At 41.2% G+C, this 24146-nt stretch overlaps 1 protein-coding gene across 1 annotated transcript in view; it reads right to left on the bottom strand.

Moving 5' to 3' along the window:
• ANTXR2 (ANTXR cell adhesion molecule 2) overlaps positions 1-24146 on the bottom strand; it is a 141425-nt gene that overhangs the window by 115318 nt on the left and 1961 nt on the right. Inside the window, exons 2-3 of the mRNA XM_053463247.1 lie at positions 17452-17523; positions 6992-7063 (exon numbers count right to left, since the gene is read on the bottom strand). Of these exons, the coding sequence (XP_053319222.1) occupies positions 6992-7063; positions 17452-17523 (144 nt within the window). The remainder of the gene's footprint in view (positions 1-6991; positions 7064-17451; positions 17524-24146) is intronic.

The raw sequence follows: 24146 nt of genomic DNA, 5'->3' as shown, positions 1-24146 counted from the left end.
AATTTTTTTCACACAAATTGTACTTTAGTTATAGATATACAGGTTCTGGTATATGTCACTGTCAAACAACCCCCCAATATGTGTTCAGGAACATCTCCTGAGTGCAGTGATACCCGACATGCATGGGTTTGTCGGGTTGTTTCAGATTTAAAATGCCACATTTGGGAAGTGCGCTTTTTTTCTCCATTTTGGTCAGTCTGTACCTATGCCCTATCTGTGAGCTAGGCCACTCCAATTTACCCCATCAGCCATTTTTTTTATATATTAGACACCCCTTGGGTATTTGAAGTGCTTTTATTTTAACTCTTTGAGATTTTTGAGAAATTTTAGCACTTGCTCAAAATAATAAACTTTATTTTTTTATTTTTTTTTATTTTTTTAATACTTTTTTAATATTTTTTTTACACATTTTGCTGGTACTGGATGGTTCATCTAGTGACATCACTGCATAATTATTTTTAAATGTTAGCACTTTTTTTTTTTTTTTTCCATTTTTTTTTTTTTTTTTTGAATATTTTACTAATCACATAGTGATTAGAAAGCTGGGCTCCATTGACTTGCATGGTTGAATGCAGTACCTGTATTCAACCAGCAAGTGGAGCCAGTTCTCTAGAGGGTCTGGAGACCCTCTAGCGAACTTTTTCGTCTCTCTTGTTTTATTTCCCGGACCGCCGCCATCTTACTTGATGGCGAAGATCACCGGCAGCTGCGGCTGTGACCGCTCTCCGGAGCGGTCACAGCCCACCTAAAGGTAAGTGTTTGGTGTCGCTGGATGCCTCCTGATCGAGGCATTCCAGCGACACCATTTAAGTTTAGGAGGCGATCGTTGATCGCCTCCTAAACGCTTTTAAAACGGGCGTCCGCCGCCATACAATGTATGGCGGCTGTTGACGCCCCGGGGAGGGGCCAGACATGGCCCCCGATGCCGATCTCGGCCTTGCTGAATGCCTCGACATCGAGGCATTGCAGCAAGGCCGTTTAAGCGAAGAAAGTGATCCTTGATCACTTTCTAAGCTTATTTAACTTTTTGACGGTTCAGGACCGTCAAAGGTCATTTAGTGACCTTCTTGTCATGACGGTCCTGAACCGGCAAAGGTCGCGAAGGGGTTAATGATAGTTTATATCTTATTATTATTTCAAAAGAAAGCCCTCCTTGTGCTGAAAAAACAATATATGATTTGCGTGGGTGCACTAATTGAGAAGAGAGAATTTACAGTTGAAGAAAGACATAGCAAAAACACAAAAACTGCTCAGGTCTTTTAGCGCAACCGTAGTAGCAAAAACCTGGTCCTGAAGGGGTTAAAGGAATGAACTTTCCCAAGGTAAACAACATTTGGCTAAGAAAGAAACAATGTCCCCAAAATACATATTTGCTGTGTACAGAGAAAAAATGTGCATACAAATACAAAAATTGCAAGGGCCTCTATTAGTGTTTGGTTTCAGATGGTGGTCTGCAGGGGGCTTGGGATGGATGAATCATTCAGTAGACTGAATGATTTCAGGAGAGCTACAAGAGGGGTTTGTAACACTTGCTCTGGTATCTGGATGCTTTTTCAGGTTTATTATAGTGATGGGAAGTTTGGATCAATAAAGTGAATCGGTTCACTCAATGTGACTCACAGCAGTTCCTGCTTCCCAGTCACTCCCTGCAGTCACACTGATGACTGGCCCCACACCCAGGGGCGGGCTGGGCCGGGGGGCAGGGGGGCAATTGCCCCCCAGGCCCCCCGAAATCTAATCTAAACGGCCGCTGGGTGCTGATGCCGCTGGCCGGCGCTACTTTAATACTTTTTTAAAAAATTTAATATGGCAAACCGGATCGGCTATTAAATGAAAAAAAAAATAGTATTAAAGCAGCGCCGGCCGGCGGCATCAGCACCCAGCGGCCGTATGCGACGGCCGCCAAGTGATGGGAGCAGCGTGAGGGGTGAAAGCTCCGCCCCCTCACACTCACCTTTCACCCCTCACGCTGCTCCCATCACTATGCAGCCATCAGATTATTGGAAATCGAATCTAAACGGCCGCTGGGTGCTGATGCTGCCGGCCGGCGCTACTTTAATACTTTATTTATTTATTTTTAATATGGCAAGCCGATCCGGCATATTAAATAATTAAAAAAAAAGGATTAAAGTAGCTCCGGCAGGTGGCATCAGCACCCAGCGGCCGTTTAGATAAGTTTTCCAGCAGTCTGATGGCCGAATAGTGATGGGAGCAGCATGAGGGGTGAAAGGTGAGTGTGAGGGGGCGGAGCCACTTCACTTGACTTGCCCCCCCAGGCCTTAGGCTGCCAGCCCTCCCCTGCTCACACCTTTCCTTATAGTCTATGAATTAGTGATGGGAAGTTCGGATCATTAAAGTGAATCGGATCATTTCGATTCGTTCACTGAAATGATCCGATTCATGATCCGGATCTTCGGATCACTCAGTGTGCCTGCACGGAGTTACTGTTTTCCAGTAACTCCGTGCAGGCACACTAACGATTGGCCCCGCCCCTTTCATTATGAATCCTCCCCCCTGCCTCCAGTGATGTCAATGAAGGCAGAAAGTCGTTCAAAGATTCGGATCTTACAGGGATCCGAATCTTACAGTGATCCGGGTCACTGTAAGATCCGGATCACTGTAAGATCCAGATCATTGTAAGATTCGGATCATTGTAAGATCCGGATCATTGTATCACCATACTGTTATAAATAATACATTAATAATCACTGCCCCCAGGATTTACATTCCCCTTTACCTGCAACTGCACCTTAAGCTAACTTTATTAAATTAATTAAATTAACCCTCACCATTAAATTAACCCTAAACACCCCATCAACCATGACTGCCCCTAAAATTAACCCTTAACACCCCATCAACCATGACTGCCCCTAAAATTAACCCTTAACACCCCATTAACCATAACTGCCCCCAAATTAACCCTAAACACCCCATTAAGCATAACTGCCCCTAAATTAACCCTAAACACCCCATTAAGCATAACTGCCCCCAAATTAACCCTAAACACCCCATTAAGCATAACTGCCCCCAAATTAACACTAAAGACCCCATTAAGCATAACTGCCGCCAAATTAACCCTAAACACCTCATTAAGCATAACTGCCCCTAAATTAACACTAAAGACCTCATTAAGCATAACTACCCCCAAATTAACCCTAAACACCTCATTAAGCATAACTGCCCCTAAATTAACACTAAAGACCCCATTAAGCATAACTGCCCCTAAATTATCCCTAAACACCCCATTAAGCATAACTGCCCCTAAATTAACACTAAAGACCCCATCAACCATACCAATTTATTAGGTAATTTATCTGGAGTACATGCAATTAATTTAGGGGCAGTTATGGTTAATGGAGTATTTAGGGTTAATTTCAGGGGCCGTTATGGTTAATGGGGTCTTTAGGGTTAATTTCTGGGGCCGTTATGGTTAATGGGATCTTTACGGTTAATTTCAGGGGCAGTTATGGTTGATGGGGTATAAGGGTTAATTTTATGCTGATGACTGAGGGTTAATTTAATTAATTTAATAAAGTTAACTGTAGGTGCAGTTATAGGTAAAGGGGGGCAAACTCAGGGGAATCTAAATCCTGGGGGCAGTGTGAACATTATTAATGTATTTATTTATAAAAGTATGGTATCAGTAATATTCTCTGAATGATTCGAATCTCTGTAAGATTCGGATCCTTGTAAGATCCGGATCCCTGTAAGATTCGAATCATTCGACTCTTCGGATCATTCGACTCTTCGGATCATTCGACTCTTTGAACGAGTCTCTGACTCTATGAGTCATCGTTCCTGTGTGAATTAATGAGCTGTAACCTGACCCCAGAGTCTGTGTCTGAGTGCTCTGCAGATGACTCACAGCTCTAGGATCAGGTTACAGCTGCATGATTCACAGACTGAACCGCTACAAATGAATCGTTCAGTCTAGTGAACCGATTCATCCAGATCACTAAAAAGAACCGGATCAAATGAACGATTCGTTCATGATCCGGACATCACTACTATGAATCCTTCTGCCTTCTACAGCAATGTAATATGTGTCCACAGTGCTAAGCAACTAAACTCAAAATACGTATAAGATTAATATTTGAGGTGCTGAAAGTTAGAGGAGGTGAGGGTTAATTTAGGGGCAGTTATGGTTAATGGCGTCTTTAGGGCTAATTTAATGGTGAGGACTGATGAGTTAATTTAATACATTTACTAAGGTTAATTTAAGGTGCAGTTAGAGGTGGTGCAAACTAAGGGGAATCTAAATCATGGGGGGCAGTGAAGATTAATCTTGTATTTAGTTATAAAAATATAAGTGTATCAGTGTACTGTATGCTGATGAGCTGCTCTGAACTATTCAGTGAACTGATGAATCAGAGTTGCTCTGAACAATTCAGTGAACAGATGACTCATAGTTGCTCTGAACAGTTCTTTGACTCAGTGAACTGATGAGCTGTAGCCTGATCTGTGAGTGTGTGCTGTGTAGATGACTCACTCTACGATCATATTATCAGTGCAATTAATGATTCACAGACTGAGCTGTTACAAATGAGTCGTTCAGTTTACTGAACTGATTCATCCAGTTCATTGAAAAGAATCAGTTCAAAAGAACGATTCATTCATGAACTGGATATCACTAGTTTATTAGTAATTACGGGCCTGATATTTCTGCCCCTTGTTTTAAATTACTTTTTAACTTGCACTGTCACTAATAACTTACAGCTTGTATCTAACAACTGAATAACTAAATGTGTATTTTGTTACATAAAGGTCAACAGTCTCTCTGTATTGGTACCACAATCACACAAGAGCTGGGATCCAAAACCCTTAGTAAACATACAAAACAGCTTGTCAGTACCATTTTTGCCCCGAGAGGCAGGAGTCTGATATGCAGGAATATAGGAACTCAAAGCTAGATGCACCCACACCAAAAGAGACAGATGTAAGATACGCAAAATACAAAGTCACACCACATAGCAAAGAAATATAATATACAGGACACGAAGGTCAAAAGGGCAGACAGCAGGCAAACAATATCAGAGTCTCAAACAAGCACACAGAGTACCTGAGTATCTGAATACCAGTATCAGGGACTCCAGGGCTTTTATAGGACTGTCAGGTATGCTGTCACTAGCTCCGCCCCTGTGTGCTCCGTGATAGGATCCAGTATAGGAGGTGGCACCAGGGACACAAGAGGAAGCTCCGCCCCCTCTGTCGGCAACCTCCCCGCTGCCACTGTCCCCAACTCCCTGCAAAGATTCAGGGAGCGGTGAGCAGGGACCCGCCTTGGACGTGCTGCAGTGATGTGCCGGGAGGTAGGGACCTGAAACCCTTGTCAAAGCCATCTCTGCACCCAAACAGCTTGTCAAAGCCATCTTGGCACCCAAATAGCTTATCAGTGCCATATTTGCCTCCAGATTGTCAGTGCCATCAATATCCCCCAGATTGTCAGTGTCACTGTTGTGCCCCAAACTTGTAAAGCCATCTTTGCACCAGCTTGTCAACACCATCTTTGCCTCCAAACAGCTTGTCAAAACATTTTTTGCTCCCAAACTGCTTGTTAAAGCCATGTTTGCTCCCAAACAGCTGGTCAAATCCATTTTGGTTTCCCAAAGAGCTTGTTAAAGCCATCTTTGCCCCAAAACATCTTGCCAAAGCCATCTTTGCCCCCAAACAGCTTATCAGTGCTATGTTTGTCCCAAAACAGTTTACCAGTGACTGAATGTGTAAATCTGCGCTCCAGCATTAAAAAAGCCGCAGAGTGCGAGGAGCAGAGCATGAAGTCTGTGCTGATTTAACAGGCGCAGATTTCACCCCTGGCGCTGCGCTCCCCGCCTGTTGTGCGTCTGCTGTGGCTCGGATCTTCTAGTAGCTGTTTTGTGGACCACTCTGTCTAGTATAGATCTGCCTTTCTCAGGTCACATAAAAACATACCAGAAACAGGTTTGCAGCAACAATTGTACAACAGTTTTGACCCGGCTTTTATTGGTATATGCTTACAGCTACCCACACTACATGTGTGTCTTCTGGGACAATGTCCAAGGCTTAGATACTAACCAAGTTTTAATTCTTGTATGCAAGTGGCAACACTTAGCTAATTATAAGACAACACAAATATAACCTTCGTAACAGGGCAGTATAGTAACTTACTATGGTCATTTTAAGCACAGTAAGTTGAATTACAATAAACGAGCTATATTAATAAAAAAAACTTTATTGCTACAATTAATGTTACTTGAACAAAAAGACATTGTTTTACAGATTGTTTTACAGGTTGGATTTAAAACACCATATGGTTTAAATGTACTACTGTAAGTGTTGGGACCAAATAAAAAGGACTATAAGAAAATAAACCCAATATTATTGAACAAATTCAGGCAGAAATTTTGGATATACACGACTATATTTCTTTTTTGGATTAGGGTATATGTGATGGTAATAGAATAAAAGTTAGGGCCAAGAAGTCAGAGCCAGGTATGTAGACAAATAGACATTAGGTAAGAAAAGAAATATTGCATATGGATGAGAGTGGTGGAAAGTTGTGATACACAGTAATAAGATGTAGCAAGAGGGAATGTTTTGCAATTTCACATTACCAAGAACAATAACAAATAAACAGACCATTCAAACCATATTATAAATATCACACAAGATAATAAACACTGCAAACAATATTGCAAAACACACAAACAAACATGTAAGGTGATAATCCCTCTTGAAAGTGCGCACCTTTGGCAAGACATACATCATTTCTAAAGTTTTTGCAAGATACATATCATAATTAATGTTAAAATTACTTAAAATGAATGGCAAAAACAGTTTACCAACAGGTGAACTAAAGTTTAACATAATTTTATTAATTTGTTACTACAATACCTAAGAATTCTAAGAAGTTATAAATAGTTATATTGATCATGTTTTCCAAAACATATCACAAATTTCAAATTAACATTTGTATCCATTTAAAAAAACAGTGTACAATTGTCCAATCACATACCTGTCTCCTGTGAGAGAGAGAATTATTTTCGCTTGTGTAGAGAACACTATGAACGAATATCTCATGCGAGGGCTGAAAGAGAAGAGAGCATGGAATTCAGCACAAAGTTATTTTTATATACATGCTATGGGTGGCCATTTTGAAAACAGTCAATGGCTGCAAAGTTTTTCCTTTAATATTTTTTACTTATGGACTGCATAGTAAATAGCATATGAAATTGGTGCAATTGGAGCAATTATTTGTGAAATGGACTAATGTATTTATCATTTAATTAGCTGGCTCCTAAATGCTAAGAAATGTGTAAAGCCCTGGGCTATATATGTATACTTTTGTAATATGTAGGATCAACCTTTCACAACTGGGAATGTCACCTCTCTATGTAAATAACTAATTGTTATCTGATTGTTAGCACATTGGCCAGATGGAACCCTCAAAGCTTTTTCATATCCCTCCTTCAGATGGCCAAAGAGGGGCATTTTTTGTTTTTAGGCTAGATGGGTTGACTTTATGACCTCTAAATACGTAATGGATTAAGGAATTTAAAAGAAGAAAGTGTTATTTCCAAACACGTTTGATTTACATACACATTACTGTGACTTAGGGCAGCAGAACACTGATACATTCATACCCACCAAGCAGTCTCAGCTGTCAGACCCTAACAGGAAACATAAAGCTAAAGTATCATTCTAATCTATATTTTATAAGTTAGCTAGCACAATTAAAGACCAAAGATGTATATAGACTCTATAGAATATTAAGTAAATGAGCCTTAGCACATCTTCTGTTTTAGTCTCTTTTGAAAGTCAAATCACATGCAAATTACACAGGACCTTTTTTTTTTATTTTCCGTAGCAACATTTTATCAGTGCCTGCTTTTGTGTCACATGACAATTGTGTCCATGGTAAAAGCTATGAATAAAGCAAAATATTACTTGATTATAACTGGGAAAGATCTGGGTAGTCATATGTACAAGGAACAATGTTTCTAATGCTGCATTTAGTTATAATAGTGTTCTATGGAGCACCATGGCCAGTATAGGCCTAGATTAGAGCGCAGATCTATGTAAGGGCACATCCACTACAGCACAGAGAAGAGCTGCGGTGGTGGGAATGTGAGGCCATTGTCTCACTGCTCCCTCGCAGTGCCGGTGATTGATGCTGGGTGCCGGAATATGACGTTATACCTTGCAACTGAGCAGTAAGACCTTTTCTCCCACTGCAGGACTTTAGCAAGGTAAGTGATAGGGAGAAAGGGAAGCGTTAGATAGGGAGAAAGGGGCACAGTATGTTGTCATGGAGGAGTAGAAGAGGACTCCAGTGGCAACCGGTGAAGCTCTGGTGAACTCCATGCCCAAGAGGGTTAAGGCAGTGCTGGAAAATAATGGTGGCTGCACAAAATATTGACACTTTGAGAGAAGAGGGATAATATGAAGATGAAGAGATAGGAAGAAAGGGAATAGGTAATGAGAAGTAGAGATGGAGACAAGTGGAGTAATACAAAAGAAAGAAGAGATGGAGATAAAGAGGAGGAGAGAGGGAAAATGGAAAGTCTGTCCATTACCGTTTTTGGGCCTAAAGAGTGAATAAAGGATACACGTGAGTCAGACTGAGAGGAGACCTGGGGCTCTGAGAGGTGGCTACTGTGGGTGCAATTTGGGTAAGTCCTACGTCTATGTGCAATCTGGTTTCTAAGGCAAGTCCTATGTGTGCAATCTGGGTGCTGGGCCAGTCATGTGTGTGTGCAATATGTGGCTATAACAACTTTCACTCTTCTAGGAAGGCTTTCCCAAAGGTTTGGGACTTTGTGCCCATTCAGCCAGAAAAGCATTTGTGTTGTTGGAGAACAAGGCATGTCTCTCAATCTGCATTTCAATTCATCCCAACGATGTTCAATGGGGTAATGGTCAGGGCTCTGTGCAGGCCACTCAAATTACTCCAAATTTGCCAAACCGTGTCTTTATGGACCTTGCTTTGTGGAATGGTGCACAGTCAAGCTGGAACAGGAAAGGGCCTTCTCTAAACTGTTACCACAAAGCTGAAAGCACACAATTGTTCTAAAATGTCTTCGCATGCGGTAGCATTAAAATCACCCTTTAGTGAAACTAAAGGGCCTAGTCCAAACCCTGAGAGACAGCCCCAGACCAATATCCCTCATCCACAAAACTTTACAATAGGCCCTAAACATTCCGCTAGGTGGTGTTATCCTGGCAACCGCCAAATTCAGATTCATCCATCAGATTTCCAGATAGCGAAAGGTGATTAATTACTCCAGAGAACATATTTTCACTGCTCGAGTCCAATGGTGGTGTGCTTTGTACCACTCCAGCCAATGATTGGCATTGCGCATAGGGATTTTCAAGTTGGGTGCAGCTGCTCTGTCATGGAAACAAATTTCATGAAGCTCCCAACACACAATGTTTGTGCTGTTGTTGCTTTAAAAGGCAGTTTGGAACTCTCCTTTGAGTGATGCTGCTTCGGACAGGCAATATTTATGTGCTATGCAATTCCACACTCATGGTCAAGTTCATGTCAGTGATGACATTTCAACCTCTGATTGGTACAACTTCTGAGAGTGTTTTAGTAATAGGGTAGCCTCTTGGGACAAAAAAGGGCTAGGTTAGTATATCAAGATATACATGCAAACTGCTAAATGGATTACTTAATAGGGTATGGGGCTGGATGTGTTTATAACAAGACTATAGAAATGTAATATCTATCTCTAGATTGTAAGCTCATTCGAGCAGGGCCCTCCTTACCTGTTGTCTCTATAAGTCAAATTGTTATGTTACATACTACTTGTTTGGTCAGTTAAGCCTAAGAGCTGCACTTCATTGGTTGATGGCAGAGGATACCCCTGCCGGTGACCAATAAAGTTGCTTGTACGGACCTTTAAAATCCTGGAAAAAAACAAAAACACGAAGAATGTCCAAGAATTCGCCCAAGCCGAACGCAGGAACAGGTGAATATTCGTGGAATATGAAGATTTTTCCCCCCACGAAGACAAAGGTTGGCCTTCACAAATAACCCCAAATAACCCAACAAACCCATGCATGGAGGTATCGCTGTACTCTGAAATGTTACTGAACGCATATTGGGGTGTTGTTTGACAGGACATATACCAGGAGCGGTAAATTTACACCTGAAGTGCAACGTGTGTGAAAAACAAAATTTTTTTTTACTACCATAAAGTTTGACAAAGGCTGAACTAGTGCATGGAAATGGTTAAAATACCAGCATTTCAATTACCTTGGGATGTGTAGTTTTAAAAAAAAAATGGTTTGATCGGGTAAATTGCATTGGCCGGCTTCAAAGATACCTGAAATAGCACATGGGGCAGAATGACCAGCTTTGGGGGAAAAATGGTTTTGAAATAGCGAAACGCTACTGGTACTTATTGCCCTATAACGTGCAGAAAAAAGCAAAAACACATTGGGTTTTTCTAAACTCAGGACAAATAGTAGAATCTATTTAGCAGTTTTTTTCATTAGTTTTTGCAGATGAGTAAAAGATTTATTTTAAAAAAGTGAGAAAAAGTCATTTTTTTACAAAAAAATCACCATATATTATCATTTTTTTATAGTAAATTAGATGATATGATAACAATAATGGTCTCTAAAGAAAGCCCTGTTTGTCCTGAAAAAACAATATATAATATGTGTGGGTGCGGAAAATGAGAAAGAAGAAAATTACAGCTAAACAGCAACACTGAAAAATGTTAAGAGCCATTGTCCCAAAATGTACTACGAGTAAGAAACAGTCTTGTCATTAAGGGGTTAATAAGAACATTATGTTGGCTTCTAAATATTTAGGTCTATTTATACTGCCCAAATTAATCAACCAAATAGATACCATTACTATGTAATGATGTTTTTTTGAATTTCAATTATCATAGTTAAAAATAGAACATACATAACAAAAAAAACATATGAATAAAAAATATATAAAAGTGTTGATATTTTGTAACTTAAAACCTGAACATGCAACATGAATATGGATAGTTAAAGCAACCATTTGTAATATTACTAGTTTGTGTGACATCCTCAATGTTTAATGTGATTTAAGTTGTCTTGTCCATAGTTTGTATTCCGCTGCACAATATAAGTATGCATGAACAGGCAAAAGTCAAAGCTTTAGAGAGAGAATGAACAGTACACCAAGCACCATGTATGCTACTTAGTAGACCTTTTTTGATTCTGATTTCAATAGTCTTATTCTAATATGATAACGTGAATTCTTTCTGGAAGGCTGGCTACCCTTTAAAACTTGAATACAGCCTGGCATCTGGATAAATGAAGCATAGATTAAGCAAGTCTGACTGCATTTGGCATGCCTCAAAAATAGCCATACAAGATAATTATCAGTTATACAATAGTGCAGTTTATCAAGACTGATAGCACTTGGCAGCTAGAGCAGTGAATTCTGATCTGAATGCTGACCCATAGACTTCATAAAGCACTATTTCTTTTAATTGCAAAAAAGTTTTATTTGTTTTCACTGACCTAGAATAGAGCAGATTGCCTTGTATATGATTTCCTCCACAGGAAAGACTCTGTTTAGATGCACTCTTATTTTTTCTTTTGTTAAGCACTGTAGATAAATTAACATTTAGCTTATTTGCTCCCTGTTTGGTCTGTCAATTAAAAACTAGTTAAACGGAAATTATATTTTTCGCTTTCCTTCTGCATGCATTTATGTTTAGCAATTAGAAAATGAAGATAGAATGCAAAACCAGTGAAAACAAACAGTGGATTCAATGATAATATTATATCTGTGTACTTGCCATATAATTAGATCATCATTAGGACACCAGTATAACATACAAACCACAGATAAGAAAATTTTAGAGCAAATATCTCCAGCAATTAAAACATTTCTAGTAAGGATATACTAATGATTACTAATTCACACTGCACTGTCCTGAATACGGTCATGCACAATTAAAGGCCACACCCTTTAAGTTTGATATAAATTTAAAGAAAATGCAAAAAAATGTAAAAAACTAGAAAACTAAACCCATATTTTCTCATCACTCACTCACTCACACTCTCTCTCATTCTCGCACTAATTTATCCACGGTCTTTCGCTTGTCCCCTTGTGTTCAGTCTTCACTTGGTGCATTTCAGCAAAAGGGCAGACTGTATGGGCACATCCATTCACTTGATTTACTCTAAGAAGCCTGAATATTTCAGACAGACAACTCGCTGAAGTTCAAACCAAGCATCAGAATGGGGAAGAAAGAGGATTTAAGTGACAAACATCTTTAGGGTTTACAGAGTATCACAGTACCCCCCCCCACGCGGCTGAGGACACATGGTGTAGATTGGAGTTTGGGAGGGGCATACCGATGGATTTCTGGGGAAGACTTCTTGCCTGCCTGCCCAGCCCCCTCTTTGGTCTAAGTCACCCTGTGCTCATCAAATGGCACAGGGTGAATGGGAAACCCCATCTGATCTGCCCTAACCAGACTCCTATGAACTAGCCCGCTATGAGGGCTCTACATGGCTGGAAACGCCAGACCTGTATGGAGGCTCCGGGCTGTCTGGTAGTTGGGATTAAACCCCTTAATCCTATGTTTTTGTGTATAAATATCTGTTCTGTCTTCAATAAATTGAGTTCTGTTTTCACCTCAATATGAGTGCTGTGTGATGCTTGTGTTAGTTTTCATGTTTGAAATACGAATACGAATGCACAAGTCTAGTATATATATATATATATATATATATATATATATATACTCATACACAGTGATTAGCCATAACTTTATGACCACCTGCCTAATATTGTGTAGGTCCCCCTTTTGCTTCACAAACATCTAAAGGTGTGCTGTGATATCTAGCACCAAGGTGCTAGCAGTAGATCCTGTAAATTGCAAGGTGGAACCTCCATGGATGCATCTTGGTGCCATATTTTCTCCAGGTAAACTATATACATACACCCAGTCATCCACATGATGTAAAAGAAAATGTGATTCATCAGACTAGGCCACCTTCTTCCATTGCTCTGTTGTCCGGTTCTTATGCTCACGTGCCCATTGCTGGTGCTTTTGGCAGTGGACAGGGGTCAGCATGGGCAGCACCCTGACTGGTCTGCGGCTACATGGCCCCATATGTAACAAACGGTGATGCATTGTGTGTTCTAACACCTTTCTATCATAACCAGCATTAACTTTTTCAGCAATTTGCTTCATGTGCTCATGATGTTATGGCTGATCAGTATATATACCGTATTGGCTCGGATATAGGCCGCCCCCGTATATAGGCCCCACCTTAAAAGTTTGGTGCTTTTTTAAAGAAAAAGGTTTTTTCTTTAAAAAAAGCACCAAAAAAACATGCTGCCACTGTGTCCCCCCCCGAGATATGCTGCCACTCTGTCCTCCCCCCCGAGATACGCTGCCACTCTGTCCTCCCCCCGAGATACGCTGCCACTCTGCCCCCCCCGAGATACGCTGCCACTCTGTCCTCCCCCCAAGATACGCTGCCACTCTGCCCCCCCGAGATATGCTGCCACTCTGCCCCCCCCGAGATACGCTGCCACTCTGTCCCCCCCCAAGATACGCTGCCACTCTGTCCCCCCCGAGATATGCTGCCACTCTGTCCCCCCCCGAGATATGCTGCCACTCTGTCCCCCCCCCCAACTTACCAGAGCAGACTCCCGGGTGTCTTGCGGGGCCGGAGGGGGACATCTATGCAAATCACGTATACAACTCCCGGTGCCGGCACTCAGCGGAAGTTGTATACGCGTATTGCGTAGATGTCTTCCGCCAGTCCCGCAAGACACCCGGGAGTCTTCTCTGGTAAGTCGGGGGGGGGAGGTGTAAAATGTATCGTGCGGACGCTTAGACAACCTCCCGTGCCGGCACCCCCCCCCCCGTGAGAAGTGCTGGCAGGGGAGGCTGTCTGAGCGTGTCAGACAGTAGGATACAGGTCCCCTGCACCGCTGCGGGGGATCTGTATCCTAACCCCGCTGCCTGCCCGGCGCCCGGGACTGCTTGTCCCGGGTGTCGGGCGCTAGACCCCGAATATAGGCCGCACCCCCACTTTAAAGACTTAAAGTGGGGGAAAAAAGTGCGGCCTATATTCGAGCCAATACGGTATATATATATATATATAGTTATAATTTTTTTTTTTTTTTTTTAGATGTTTTTGGATTTTAAATTTTAAATTAAGCCTATCAACCCCAACCTCCCAAGTGTCCCTTGTTGGGACCCCAGTCCCTCTAGCACTATTTCTTCACAAGTTTTTTTAAGAAGCTAAGAATGTTTGATTGTCAAGATTATATAACAGTATTCTACAACACTAAAGTCAGAATTATTTGTACTTAAAGTGTGCTTATGAATCACATATTGTAAATAACAGATTGTTATTCTATCAGCTATCGGTAGGTCACATAAAAATTCTTGGTGAAGCTGTATCCACAACCACTAAAAAAAAAATGTCCCTGGCTATGTGAAAAATTCAACAACCATATAACAAATTAAATTGATTGGGTGATACGTTCATGCCACATTGCCATTTGTGGTTGGTTGCTGCATTTTTATATACAGTATAACTGCTGTATTTTGCATTTTGTTTTTAAATGCAACAGTAAGGGAAAAAATGCTGGATTCTGTAACATTTGTTAGACACATAACCATAACAGGATTTGCTTACACATCCACAAAGGAATTCTGTTTAAATACTTTTTTGTTCAGGGTCACAGGATAATTTCATAACATTTTTTATTGATGGTTAGCGAAACAAAGAAGAAAATGCTGACTAAATGTTAAGACATACTATGCCTTCTGAACATTTTTTTTTAAATGGGGAAAACTAGCTGAAAACTGAAAAATTATGCAATTCATTTTATGACTTTTATCAAATCTGAGCACACAAAAAGATTTTTAAGGACTTCTTGGTACAAAACTGGAGCAATACAAGGGCAGATGAAAAACATGTAGGAATGAATCATTCTGGCCCAAGAGTAAAGACTGATTACCTCAATGAAGTTAGGTCTCAAATCTGACAGTGATGAGTATGTTTCTTGACTATAATGCAGTCAAGTGTAGGTAGTCTTGGTAGCAAGATTTTCTACTGAATTATTATTTTTAACATGCAATATTTACAACATTACTTTAATAATTACCCACATCCAATTGTAAATAGTCTATTTTTACTTGAATGATATAGAATTTTAAAATGCTATGGGAGTAGAGGTTCACCACAATAAACGCTAAATGTAATCAGTCAAGAGCTATAGAAAATATTAGAGCTCTTTGGTTCCCCTTTCTGATCAATGTGTCTGTTTTTAGGCTAGCATTCCATTGGCACAGCCAAGTCCTGAAATACTTTTGTATTTAATATATTACAGACATTAGGACATTTCACAGTCCTGTTGAAAATCAAAGCAACTGAACAAATAAACGAAAGATATTTACATTGAAATTAACAGTAATAGGATTTTACCCTAAGTACATTTTACAAAAACCAGGGGCGTAACTAGAAGCCTCAGGGCCCGGGTGCGAGAATCTGTTACGGCCCCCCCACCCCCAACCCAATCTACCCCTTCTCACACTATCTACCCCCTCTCCCTCCCTTCTCACTATCTACCCTCTCCCTACCCCCCTTCTCACTATCTTCCCTCTCCCTACCCCCTTCTCACTATCTACCCTCTCCCTACCTCCCTTCTCACTATATACCCTCTCCCTACCCCTTCTCAATATCTACCATCTTCCTACCCCCCTTTTCATTATCTAGCCTCTCCACACCCCTCCCCTTGTCACTATCTACCCTCTCCCTACCCCCTCCCCTTCTCACTATCTACCCTCTCCCTACCTCCTCCCCTTCTTGCTATCTACCCTCTCCCTACCCCCTCCCTAGCACACAAACAATTCAAATAGCTTAGTGTTTGTGTTTGGCTGTTGGTGTGGCAGAGCCTGTGTGTGTGTGTTTGAGAGTCGGTGTGGCAGAGCCTGTTCTGGTGTGTGTGTCGGTGTGGCAGAGCCTGTCCCGGTGTGTGTGTGCCTGTGTGTCGGTGTGGCAGAGCCTGTCCTGGTGTGTGTTTGGGTGTTGGTGTGGCAGAGCCTGTCCTGGTGTGTGTGTCTGGGTGTCGGTGTGGCAGAGCCTGTCCTGGTGTGTGTGTCTGGGTGTCGGTGTGACAGAGCCTGTCCTAGTGTTTGTGTTTGGCTGTTGGTGTGGCAGAGCCTGTGTGTGTTTAGGTGCTGGTGTGGCAGAGCCTGTCCTGGTGTGTGTGTCTGGGTGTCAGTGTGGCAGAGCATGTCCTGGTATGTGTGTTTGGGTGTCAGCGTGGCAGAGCCTGTCCTGGTATGTGTGTTTGGGCATCTGTGTGGCAGAACTTATCCTGTTGTGTATTTGGTCATCTGTTTCCTGGCACTTTACTTACTGTAGGAATAAATTGAACTATTTAATTTTTACTTATCCAGAGATAAAACACCCTCCTGAATTTGTAGTGAGGACAAAACTTTCTTGGCCCAGAAATCAGGTTTTCTGTTATTTACTCTCTATTCAATCTGCATGTTTTATTAAAAAGGATTAGTACCACTAAATTGTGGCTTCAGGCATCCCGCGTATGATGAGTTTTTTAGTGTACTGATTACTCCCAATCCCATCACATAAGATTCTATCTTGTAGTATCTGCAGAGCACTGATGTCATTTTATCCAGTACAGATCGATGTTGAGGAGTTAAGATTCTGTCTATTTTATTTATTTCCATAAAATGGCCACCAAAATCCTCAGCACCAGGTCCATGGTGCTCTTAATCCAGCCCTGCCTCCTGTGTGCGTCAGCCATTATAAAAACAGTTTGTACCCACAGTGTGCTCCAGTTTTGTGCAGTTTTATTTGGCTAAACTTGTTTTAAATGGTTTGTGGACTGAATTTGTTTCACTGTTTAAGTAATTTAGTATTGATAGAATAAAAAGGCTGATAAAAAAAACTGTCCACTGCTTTTTTCGTTATTGCCAAATTAACCCTGTATTAATATGCATTATGAAGCTAAAAGGTCATATTTTCTCTCCCACTGCAGAAAAAACCTGGACACTCCAGGCATAAGTGGTAGCCCCAGGTTCCAGTTAGTGGAACGTGGAAGTGTTAGCTATGGCTAGACATTAAAGTTAGGTTACAGTTACTGTATAGCGTTAGCGATAAGGATGATGATGATCAGATTAGGTCACTATTGATCAGTGAGACTGATCAATGATCAGTAACCTAAAGGGTCAATAATCAGCGATCACAGCTTAGAACAGGCTAATGTTGCACGATAGCCCTCATCAGGCAGTGTGGGGGAGGGAGGGGTCAAGGCACACTTGTGTGGGGAAGAAACTTATACTCTTTCTTACTGTTGCTGGTCTGCCTGGACTTCCACAAAGCACAAAGCATAAGAAACATGAACTTTAAAACTATGGTTTGTAAGTGCACACAAGTAAGTAAGATATAAAAGGCCAAAACAGTATCAAACAATGTTACCTCGCAAATCTATCCGTGAGAGTCTTCACAAACCCATAGATCTCTATCCAGTTGTTTGCAACACTCCCTGACCTTAAAAACAAAACATACAACACAATGAGGGTTAATTTATATACTGTACAGATAGTATCCACATATTTTCAGACCTGACACAAGTTTTGACATTCTGGCTGTTTACCAAAATAAATTCATGTTACAGTTAAATAACGACTATGGGCTTAAAGTGAAGTCTTTCAGCTTTAATTTGAGGGTAATTGCATCCAAACTGTTAGAAGGGTTTAGGAATTATAGCTCTTTAAGGAATTTCCCCCATTGAAAGCACAATTTGAAATTTGCCTTCTTTTGGATCAACAGCAAAGAATATGAAAATGGTTGAGCTCTTTTCTCAACCTAAACTACTATAAACTATAATATTTAGCCCCCTCTACTTTATTATCTTGCATTATTATCTACCATAAAGAGAAGACTTCACGAGAGCAAATAAAGAGGGGGTCACTACAAGGTGCAAACTAGATTTGGGCGCCGGACAACTCTTCAACTCTTCGGGGGGGGGGGGCCAGTCCAGTTCTGTAACAGCATTCTTTGGACACATGTAACTAAGATCAACCTGTGATGGGAAGAAAAAAGTACGGAGAAGGCTTGGAACAGCTTTTTATCCGAAGCATACGTCATCATCTGTCAAACACGATGGAGGCAGTGTGATGGCATGGGCATGCATGGCTTACAATGGCACTGGGTCACTAGTGTATATTGATGATGTGACAGAAGAAAGGAGCAGCCAGGTGAATTCTGAAGTGTATAGGGATATATTGTCTGCTCATATTCAGCCTAATTCAGCAAAGTTCAGTGGATGGCTTCACTTTACAAATGAACAATTACCCAATTTAGAATATCCTTCAATGGCCAAGTCAATTACCCGATCTCAACCTGATCAAGCGTGCATTTCCCTTGCTAAAGACAAAACTTAAGGCAGAAAGATCCACAAACACACAACTGAAGACAGCTGCAGTAAAGGCCTGGCAAAGCATCACAAAGGAGGAAACCCAGCATTTAGCGATGTCCATGAATTCAATATATCAAGCAGTCATTGCCTGTAAAGGATTCTTGACAAAGAGTTAAAAAAGACTGGGCAGACTGGATGAGCCTAATGCTTCTTTTCTGCCGTCACTTTCTATAATATATGTTTAATCATATAGCGACTCATTAACCCCTTAATGACAATTGCCGGATCTGGCACGTCATGCACTAACATCAGGTTAGTGAAAATTGACGTGCCAGGACCGTCATGACTGTAAACGGGTGCAGAAAGCGATCTACGTTCGCTTTTGCACCCAAACGGTGTTGCTGTAATGCCTCGATCCCGAGGCATTCAGCAACGCCACGATCAGCACTAGGGGCCATATCTGGCCCCTCCCCAGGGCGTCAACATCCGCCATACATTGTATGGCGACAGACGCCCGTTTTAACGATCACCTCCTAAACTTCAATGGTGTCGCTGGAATGCCTCGATCAGGAGGCATTCAGCGACACCAAATACCCCAGGACGGGGCTCTCCGGAGCAGTCACAGCCGCCACTGCAAGTGATCGTCGCCATCCGCAAGATGGCGGCCGCCCTGTAAAAAAAAGCAATCAAGTTGAAAAAGTTCACTACAGGGTCTCCACTTGCAGGTTGAATACAGGTACTGCATTCAACCATGCAAGTCAATGGAGCCCAGCTTTCTAATTACAGTGTAATTAGTAAAAATAAATTAAAAAATAGAATAAAAATAATAATAATTAGAAAAAAATAGTTAAAAAAACTATGTAAAAATGTAAATGTAATGTAAAAATAATTTCCCACTGATCAGGGGAACCTTCAAGTTGAAAAAAATGGAAAAAAAAATTTAAAAAAGGAAAAAATAAATGAAATATATAGATAAAAAATATATTTTTGTGAGCAAGTCCTAAGATCAGCACATTAGCTTAAAACAATTCTCGCATGGAAAGAGTTAAAATACTGGCATATTAAATGCCCATGGGGTGTCTACTTTTAAAAAATTTATGATTTGATGGGGTAAATTGAATTGGCCGGGTTCAACAATGTCCCAATTAACACAGAGGGAAGGATGGCCACACATCTAATTTCCAATTAGAAAAATGCACACGTCCCAAATGTGCCCTTTTAGTTCCCCCCAAAAATTACGAATTCCTGCATGTGGGGTATCACTGTACTCAGGAGATGTTGCTGAACACATATCGTGTGACAGCGGCATATACCAGGAGCTGTAAATTCATACATAAAGTAAGTGTATGGGGGGAAAATACACACAAAAAAAATACTACTGCAAACTTTGAAAAAATGCTGGTGGTAAAATGTGTGCATGCAAAGAGTTAAAATACCAGCATTTAAAATACCCTGGGGTGTCTAGTTTTCAAAAATATATGGTTTTATTTAGGGCTGCAACAACTAATCAATAAAATCGATAATAATCGATAATGAAAATCGTTGCCAACTAATTTCATTATCGATTAGTTGAATCGATTTTTATCGATTATAAAATTAGAGTTTTTTCAGAGCAAAGCTCTGAAAAATACCCCTCATTATATAATCCGTTTCAGTGACTCACAGCAGCAGTTCCTACTTGCCAGTCCCTCCCTGTAATCACTGTGACAACTGGCCCCGCCCCTTCCTTCTCCCAGAACCACATGGCTGTGACACTCATCTAACTGTAAGTATAAAATTAATATTTGGGCTGCTGAAAGTTAGGGGAGGTGGGGTTAATTTAGGGGCAGTTATGGTTAATGGGGTGTTTAGGGTTAATTTAGGGGTAGCTATGGTTAATAGGGTGTTTAGGGTTAATTTAGGGGCAGCTGTGGTTAATGGGGTGTTTAGGGTTAATTTAGGGGAAGTTGTGGTTAATGGGATGTTTAGGGTTAATTTGGGGCAGTTGTGGTTAATGGTGTGTTTAGGGTTAATTTAGGGAATCTTGTGGTTGATGGGGTCTTTAGGGTTAATTTAGGGGATGCTGTGGTTGATGGGGTCTTTATGGTTAATTTAGGGACAGTTATGGTTAATGGGGTGTTTAGGGTTAATTTAGTGGCAGTTGTGGTTGATGGGGTGATTAGGGTTAATTTAGGGGTAGTTATGGTTAATGGGGTGTTTAGGGTTAATTGAATAAAGTTAACTTAAGGTGCAGTTAGAGGTAAAGGGGGCAAACTAAGGGGAATCTAAATCCTGGGGGCAGTGAAGATTAACCCAGTACTTATTTATAAAAGTATGGTGTCAGTGTGCTGTGAACGGGTCTGTGACTCTATGAGGGGACTATGAGATATCTGGGGGGTATAAGGCATATCTGGGGAGGACGGAGTGACATATCTGGGGGTATAAGGCATATAGGGTATATAAGGCATATGTGAGGAGGGCAGTGTGGCATGTCTGGGAGGCAGTGTGGCATATCTGGGGAGGACGGAGTCGTGTATCAGGGTGCATAAGGCATATCTGGGGCCACAGTGGCATATCTGGGGCCACAGTGGCATATCTGGGGGTAGAGTGGAGTAGCATATGTGGGGAGGGCAGCGTGCCATGTCTGGGAGGCAGTGTGGCATGTCTGGGGAGGATGGAGTGGTGTATCAGGGGGTATAAGGCATATCAGGGGCCACAGTAGCATATGTGGGGGTAGAGTGGAGTGACATATGTAGGGTAGAGTGGAGTGGCATGTCTGGGAGGCAGCGTGGCATGTCTGGAAGGCAGCGTGGCATGTCTGGGGAGGATGGAGTGGTGTATCAGGGGGTATAAGGCATATCAGGGGTCACAGTGGCATATGTGGGGGTAGAGTGGAGTAGCATATGTGGGGGAAGTGGAGTGGCATATGCGGGGGTAGAGTAGCATATGTGGGGATAGAGTGGAATGGCATATGTGGGAGGCAGCGTGGCATATGTGGTTATAGAGTAGCGTGGCATATGTGAGAGGCAGCATGGCATATGTGGGAGGCAGCGTGGCATGTCTGGGAGGCAGCATGGCATGTCTAGGAGGCAGCGTGGCAAGCTCAAATGTGCATAAATTGGGGGGGGCTGGTTGGGAAATAAAGACAAGAAATAAAAAGTTTTTTTATTCTGCTGTTTGTATTTAACATCATTTGTTTATTAAATTATTTTAAATAAATTAAAAGTTTACATTCATTTTTTTTATCTGATTAATCGAAAAAATAATCGGCCAACTAATCGATTATGAAAATAATCGTTAGTTGCAGTCCTAGTTTTATTGGACACACTGAAATGGCCCGGCTCAAAGATGTACCAAATAGGGCATGGGCAGTTGATCACCAAAGTTCAAAATTGAAAAATGCACATGCCCCAAATGTGGCCCTTTTGTCCCCAAAGAGCCAGGCAAAATCATTCATGTGAGGTATCACTGTATTCAGGAGACTATTGCTGAACACATATTGGGGTGATTTATGATAGTGACATATACCAGAACCTTTTAATTCATACCTGAAGTAAAATGTGTGTGAAAAAACAAATGCAAAAAAATTACTACCACAAAGTTTGACAAAGACTGGTGGTAGATATGGTGCATGGAAAGAGTTAAAATACTAGCATTTGAAATACCCTGGGGTGTCTAGTTTTGAAAAATATATGATTTGATGGGGTAAATTGCATTGGCCGGCTTCAAAGATACCCGAAAAGGCACATGGGGGGAAGAATTGAAGAATTACCAGATTTGGAAAAAATGGCTTTGAAATAGCAAAACGCTACCTGTACTTATTGCCCCATAACGTGCAGAAAAAAGCAAAAAAACATAAAAACATTGGGTATTTCTAAACTCAGGACAAATAGTAGAATCTATTTAGCAGGTTTTTTCATTACCTTTTATAGATATGTAAAAGATGTTTCAACTAAAAGTTAGAAAAAGTCATTTTTTTCTAAATTTTTCACTATATTTTATACTTTTTTTAATAGTAAATAATATGATACAATCAAAACAATGTTATCTAAAGAAATCCATTCTTGTCCTGAAAAAAACAATATACCGTATTTGCTCGATTATAAGACGAGGTTTTTTTCAGAGCAAATGCTCTGAAAAATACCCCTCGTCTTATAATTGGGGTCGTCTTATAATCAGACCTCAAATAGGTCTGACTGTGAGACGACTAAGATCCAGATCCCCCGCAGCTGCAGGGGACCTGGATCCTCCTGTCTCCGCACCCCCCCCCCGCCTGCCCCACTTACCGGTACTTCTGAGTCCCCGGTGTGTAGCTGGGGCAGCGTGTAGATGTCTACGCGATTCCTAGGTGCGGGGAACTCTTATCTCTGACAGTCGGGGAAGGTCTGCACAATGGACGCAGACAACCCCCGCTGCTAGCCACGCCTCCTTCCGGCTGCAGCGTAAATGCGTGGGATTTACACGCTGCCCCGGCTACATGACAGGGAAGTCAGAAGCACCGGTAAGTTGGGGGGGGAGTGTTAAATGGGGGCATAAGGCATTTCTGGAGGCAGAGTGCTCTGTGAAATGCCTTATAACCCCCTTAATGCCACTCTGCCTCCAGAAATGCCTTTTTAACCCTCTATTCGCCACTCTGCCTCCTGAATGCCTTAAACCTCCCTATATGCCACTCTTCCCCATAATATGCCTTTTAACCCTCTAAATGCCAGAGTGGCATTTAGGGGTATAAGGCATTTCTGGAGGCAGAGTGGCACATAGGGGGTCAAAAGGCATATCATGGGGCACAGTGGCATATAGGGTTAAAAATGCATATCATGGGGTACAGTGGCATTTAGAGGGTTAAAAGGCATATCATGGGGCACAGTGGCATATAGGGGGTATAAGGCATTTCTGGGGCAGATGTGCATAACTGGGGGGCAGGTTGGAAAATAGAAGGAAATAAAACCAAAATATTTTTCTCAATCATAGCTTTTATTAAAAAAAATAGTTTAGATGAATTAACATTTACTGGTAAAACTTTTTTCCTATAGGGTCGTCTTATATTCAGGCTTTTTCTTTTTTTCCTACATTAATATTCAGATTTGGGGGGTCGTCTTATAATCAGGGTCGTCTTATAATCGAGCAAATACGGTATAACTTGTATGGGTTCAGTAAACGGGAAAGAAGAAAATTACAGCTAAACACGAGCAGCACAGAAATGTTAAAACGGCCATTGTCACAAAGGGTACAAAAAGTAAAATCATCCTTTGTCACGAAAGGGTTAAACCTTTTGAGTTTTTCATTCAAATGAGTTCATAGACAATTATTATTATCTTTTATTTATATAACTCCAACAATGTATGCAGCGCCTCATACACATATTCAAGGGGTATGACAAGACTAGAATTGACAGACTAAGACAAGCCGATTCATTAGGTGGGGAGAGCCCTGTTTGCATGCTTACAATGTTGAGTGACAAGCTTACAATCTTGAGGACAAACATAAGGCACAGAGAAAGGGTTATAGGTAGTGTGGGGGTTGTATCAGTGACAGGAAAGTTCTAGCAGCTAAAATGGTATGGTTCTCTGAAGAAGTGGGTTTTGAGATGTTTCTTGAATGTTGGGAGGGTAAATGCTGAAGGTCCAGCGGAAGTAGATTCCAGAGAAATGCTTTTAATTTATCCATGTAAACCTTGATGCAGTGAACATGATATTTTTAAAATTTCTTATGCTTTGGAAACATTGTTATAGTATAACAATATATAGCAAAATACTGTTAACATATTATGTAATAT

Source organism: Spea bombifrons, chromosome 1 (genome assembly GCF_027358695.1).
Source record: "Spea bombifrons isolate aSpeBom1 chromosome 1, aSpeBom1.2.pri, whole genome shotgun sequence".
NCBI lineage: Eukaryota > Metazoa > Chordata > Amphibia > Anura > Pelobatidae > Spea > Spea bombifrons.
This window is presented reverse-complemented; position numbering and strand designations above follow the sequence as displayed.